Here is a 6,117-nt window from a genome sequence, read left to right as displayed (position 1 = left end):
TTTGGTGGCTATGCGAGCAAGAAGACATAAAACGTTGCCGACGGCAGCTAAGGTCCCTCAATCTTTGTCTCCCCCTTCTCTCTCGCGCTGTTGTGCGTTTGTGAATCCAAAATCACAAACATATGTGATTTTATTTGGAATTGGATTGTGATTTTAGATTTGATTTAAACTTGGGTTAGTTTGCTTTATTAGATTGGACTTGACATGGCAACTAATTATTTTAATTTATTAATTAAAAAATGCCACATCATTAAAAAAATGCCAAATCATTGTTCCGTTAGCCATTTAAATAACACCACTAACAGCAGTTAGTAAAAAAACTAATACAACTCATTTTTTAAACTTGAGGGACTAATATTGTAGTTTTGCCTATTATATATAGTATATACTACTATATTAAATTTTATTTAGTTGTTGTTTATTATTATTTTTTTATGCATTGACATTTGAATGATTGTTTGTCTTTTATTTAGCAATCTTTGAACTATTAGTATTTTTTTAGTATATTTTTTTTAAATCTCAGTCATTTTATTTAATGAGTGATAATTTAATTTGATAAATCTAGGTTCATGGGCAAGTTTAGGACTATTGACTCATTCTTCAAAACAAATGAAGACTGTAATTCAGAAAATAGTACACTTTTGGGTTCTAATGTTGAAGGGTCAACTATCAATGAGCATCCTTCCAAATCTCCAAGGATTGATCCTTAAAAACATCCTTCTAGACCGTCAGTGGTGGAAGTGGAACTTGAAGAAATTCATTTAAAATTTTCACTACTTAATTCATGAAGTTGATGTTAGAATTTTAAAATGAGATCCAAGAGAACACACTGAAATGTGTAACTATCCAGCCAATATACATCTATGAGAGACTGCAAAAGTGCCTCTTAAAAAAGAGATTTTTGGGTGCTTTGAAAGACACCTCTCTTTTTGGGTAAATGGTGTGGAGCCGCCACTTATTTTTGTATACAAAAAAATAAGAAAAAAAACTAAATACAAAATACATGACTGAATTGTTCCATTCTCATTAATTGAATAAAAAAAGGATACATGTTTGATAAATTGAGTATTACATGGCTTTGGGTCCTAGTTACAAACTGCCAAATAATTACATGGCTTTTTGTCCTAGTTACAATCTACCCATAAAAAAAAAAAAAAAGAAGATAAATCCTAGTTCTACCTATCCAAAGACACTAAATTCGAAGGCTAGGTTACGGAATGGGAAGGTGTTAGGCACCTATTCTGCCTAGACAAAGTCTGGTCTTCTAGACTCTTGTGACCAATGTACCCCTTTATGCATGATATGAATGATATGTTGCACACATGAACAAAACTAAATCACATAAGTTTATTTATGAATGCATCCTCTTCTTTATTAAAAATTCAGATCTGTGTTGTGATAAAAATTGATTTTGGTTTAGAAAAATGAGATTTGTTTTTTATGTGTAGAAAAAAAATAGTTTTTGGAGAGAAAAATCAGATCTGTATTTATTAAATAAATCAAAGTATTTTGGTTTTAAAAAATATCAGATCTATTTTTTAGAACTAAAAAATTTGGTTTTTTGGTGAAAGAAAAATCAGATCTGTCTTATGATAAAAAAAAAAAAAAAAAAAAAATCAGATTTGTATATTTAAAAAAAATCAGATTTGTTTTTATATGTGTAAAGAAAAATAAGAAAAAGATTTTTCGAGAAGAGGACTTTATTCATGAAATAAATCTATGCTATATGCACTAAACAAAACAAACACAACTATTCATGATCCCTTTTTTATTTCAAAATCTGCTATGCTAAAAAATTAGATCTACATCCAAAGAAAATGTAGATCAGTTTTTTAAATAAGAAAAATTCAGATTTGTATCTAAGGAAGATACAAACCAGTTTTTGATTGAGAAAAATCCAGATCTACATCTAATGAAGATGCAAATTAGTTTTTGATTTGAGAAAAATTCAGATCTACATCTAATGAAGATGCAAATCAATTTTTGATTTGAGAAAAATTTCAGATCTGCATCTAAGGAAAATGCACATCATTTTTTTTTGAGAAAAATTCAGATCTGGATCTAAGGAAGATGCAAATCAGTTTTTTGATTGAGAAAAATCCATATCTGCATCTAATGAAGATGCAAATCAGTTTTTTGATTAAGAAAAATCCAGATCTACATCTAAGGAAGATGCAAATCAGTTTTTTTATTGAGAAAAATCCAGATTTGCATCTAATGAAGATGCAAATTAGTTTTTTGATTAATAAAAGATATGATAACAAGCAGATTTTTTAAATAAAAAAATAGATCTCAACAATAAAAGCATCATAAACATGTTCTAATAAAGAAAATATTAACAGCATATGAGATGAACATTGGAAAATCAAACTAAACACATATTTATTCATGCATCACAAAATTAAAAGAAATAAAAGAAGAAGTAAAGAAAAGCTACCTCTTGCATGGACGTCCTCTTTTTTTCTCAAGAGAATATTTTAGGGTTCAAAAAAATTTATGCAATTGTCTTTGAAACCTAAAAATCCTTGCTTACAAAAAGGAAATTCTTAAGATTAAAGCCTCCATAATCTCTTTAACGTAAGAGAGAGAATATCATAAAGGGGAGTCAGAAATATGAGAAATTTGGGAGCGTGAAAAAGTGTGTTGAAATGTTGAAATCTGGGAGACTTGAAAAAATAGCTTAGACGATTAGAATATGAACCAGGATGCGTCCTTCTGCTAAAAAGTTGAAAATGATGTGTTTTAATGTCACCCAAAGACTGTCGGGCCAAAACCCTAATGTGTGCCATTCGACACTTTGAAAGTGCCGATCGGCACTCCAATGGCACTTTTGGATGCCAATTGCGCTTTCATGTTCAAGTGCTTTTTGGACTCATTTTTTAGGTTCTCTGGAGCTGGGACTTGCACTTAGACGTGTTTTTTAATCTGTACTCTAAAATTTTAACTCTTTTCTGGATAATTTAGGTCTTTTCAGCAACAATTAACTTGTAAATATATAGTCTAAAATAAATCTTGATAAAGTCTAGATTATCCACAATTTTATTGTTATCCAACTATCTCCTTTATTCCCATGCAAGCAATCCTATTTTGGACACTAACTATCAAACAATCACAAAATTATTTAATTAATTTTAATTGTTTAGTCAATTAAAATTAATTTAAAATAATCATGCGTGGTTGACTCTACCTAGACACAATGCATGCTGACCGTGCAAACTTGATCATGTGATATCTTTCAATCCGACGGTCCAATTTGGAAACCGGGCATACCGTTACGACCGTTAGAACCTCAAGATCATTTTTATGATATGCAATGAATGAATTAATGTATGTAATGCAATCATGAATTTTGGGTACATAAATGGTCATTCCAGTCATATTCCTTGATTAAATCATAGGTGCAAAATCGAGTGTCTACAACATGATTAAGTTAGATGTGCTTATTTAAAAGCTAAACCATAGCAAATCCATCTTTCAAACTATCCATTTTCTAGAGAAAAGCATCCTCATTGCTTTCAAGCTTCTTGGTTCACTCAATTTTCTTCTTGGCTGGAGTATTCTCCTACTAAAGATGCTGCATACTGTTTGCCATGTTATCTCTTTAACATGGAAAGAAGTAGACGCCCTGGCTATGATGCTGTTACTTTCATAGGTTTTGGAAATAGGAAAAAAGTCAATAATAGAAAGAATTGTGCCTTTTTGAATCATGTTAGGGAGGATCTTTGCTCACCCCACAACAATGCCGTGAAATATTATGATGATCTATTGAATGAATCAATGCATATAGATAAAGTGATGAATGTGCAGAATTCTGAACAAATTCTAAATAATTGACTCCGGATGAAAACTTCTATTGATACTGTTCGGTGGCTCACCTTTCAAGGGTGTCCTTTTTAGAGGTCATGATGAAACCCCTGAATAAAAAAATTGGGGAAATTTCCTTGCGATGATTAGAATTTTGGCATCTTATTATGATAAGGTTGAACAAGTTGTTTTGGAAAATGCTCCTAAATTTGCTAAGTACACTTCACCTACAATTCAAAAGGAGATTTTGCATGTTATTGCAAGTAAAGTGCAGAGAAAGATTTGTGAAGACATTGGGGATTCAAAATTTTGTATTATTGTTGATGAGTCACGTGATGAGTCAAAGAGAGAGCAAATGACTCTTGTTTTGAGATTTGCTGACAATGAAGGCTTTATACAAGAACGCTTTTTTGATCTTTCTCATGTTAAAGACATTGCTGCATTGACTCTGAAGAACGAAATATATGCTATTCTTTCTCGTCATTGTCTTGACATTCAAAATATTCATGGACAAGGATATGATGGTGCTAGCAACATGTGTGGTGAATGGAAAGGATTGCAAACCTTAGTTCTTAATGATTGTCCTTATACATACTACGTGTATTGCTTTGCTCATCAGTTACAATTAGCATTAGTTGCTGCATCAAGAGAGGAAATCTCTATCCATGAATTCTTCTTGCATTTAAATTTCATTATCACTAAAGTTGGTTCTTCATGTAAACGTAATGATGAACTAAGAGCTACTCAAGTTGCAGAAATTGCTAGAATGTTAGCTATTGATGAACTTGAAACGGGAACAAGAGCAAACCAGGTTGGGACACTAAAACGGGATGGTGATTCTTGTTGGGGATCTCATTTTAATTCTATTTGTAGCCTAATGAGCATGTTTGGTCCAACTTGTTTGGTGCTTGAAAATACAAAGGAAGACGGGTCCACCTACTTGCAACGTGGAGATGCAAATGTAGCTCATAAAATGATTAATTCATTTGAGTTTATATTTAGTTTACATCTAATGAAGGAAATCATGGGTATTACTGATGTTCTTTGTCAAGCTTTGCTGCAGAAATCTCTAGACATCTCAAATGCCCAAAATTTAGTTTCAGCAACAAAGACACTCATCCAAATTTTAAGAGTAGATGGCTGGGATAATTTTCTTGAGAGTGTCACAGGATTCTCCAAAATATTTGAAGGTAGAGGTCGTAGGAAAAGGGATCATGTTACAGTGGAGCATCATTACCATTTTGATATATTTAATGCTACAATAGATGTTCAATTGCAAGAGCTTGACAATAGGCTTGGTGAACAACCAATAGAACTCTTGACACTTTGCTCAGCTTTGGATCCAAAGGATGCTAACAAATCCTTTAATGTGAATGACATATGTTGTCTTGTTGAGAAATATTATCCTCTTGATTTTTCTAAGCGTGATAGGATTGGTTTGAAAATTCAATTGAAGCTATTTGAGCATGATGTGCAAAATCATTTGAAGTTTCAGAATTTGTCATCTATAGCAGAATTATGTCGAAGGTTAGTAGAGACAAAAAAGTCATAGGTATATCCTCTTATTGATTGATTGATTCGCCTTGTTTTGACTCTTCTAGTGTCCACAACAACTGGTGAGTGAGCCTTTTCAATTATGAAAATTGTTAAAACAAGACTATGCAACAAAATGAAGGATGAGTTTCTCTCAGATAACTTATGTGTCTATATTGAAAGGGAAATTGCTGAGAACTTCACTACTGACTCAATTATACTTGATGACTTTAGATCTCCTAAAGAGCGTAGGTTACAATTTTGAAAAAAGATGTTTAACTTTTATATTATTGTATGTTTTGCGACTTTGCCTATTTCATAGTTGATTAAAGATATTAAATAGTTTTGTCAATCTTGTCTCATGATTGTTTAATTTTAATTAAATACATTTTTGTTTACAGCATATATTGAGTTATGAAGTATTGCACATTACTATTTTACATTTCATACAAACAAAAAAAAAAAACTTATATATGGCCCCCCAAAGATAAATTTCTGACTTCGCCATTGGTTCTAAAACTTGATATTTAAGCATCTATAAACATTGCGAGATTATTTCTAACTGTTTTTAGCAGTAAGAACTTTTTTTTTTTTTTTGGGTATCATTTACGAGAAAAACCAACTTGTAGTATCTATCTCCTCCATTTCAATTTCGGGCCTCTAACTCTAAATGACAAATGTGTATGTCATTTTTTAGTTCTTCTTGTATTGCGTTCCTATTATTTCATTTCATTTTCTTCAAATCTCCTTTATGATGAATCTCCATCAATAGCTACGCTT

The 6,117-nt window shown here is 31.5% G+C and overlaps 1 protein-coding gene across 1 annotated transcript; it reads left to right on the top strand.

Annotated features, from left to right (window-relative positions):
* Positions 1 to 3,946: 3,946 nt before the first annotated feature.
* On the top strand, positions 3,947 to 5,356 carry LOC115966523 (zinc finger MYM-type protein 1-like). Its single transcript, XM_031085742.1, has one exon. It carries the CDS (start codon positions 3,947 to 3,949, stop codon positions 5,354 to 5,356), a length of 1,410 nt encoding a protein of 469 aa, XP_030941602.1.
* The last annotated feature ends 761 nt before the right edge of the window (positions 5,357 to 6,117 follow it).

Source organism: Quercus lobata, chromosome 11 (assembly GCF_001633185.2).
Source record: "Quercus lobata isolate SW786 chromosome 11, ValleyOak3.0 Primary Assembly, whole genome shotgun sequence".
NCBI classification, from domain to species: domain Eukaryota; kingdom Viridiplantae; phylum Streptophyta; class Magnoliopsida; order Fagales; family Fagaceae; genus Quercus; species Quercus lobata.
This window is presented reverse-complemented; position numbering and strand designations above follow the sequence as displayed.

Bases quoted from the DNA above. Each gene is read 5' to 3' on its own strand.
- LOC115966523 (XM_031085742.1), top strand. From the start codon at position 3,947: ATGATTAGAATTTTGGCATCTTATTATGATAAGGTTGAACAAGTTGTT.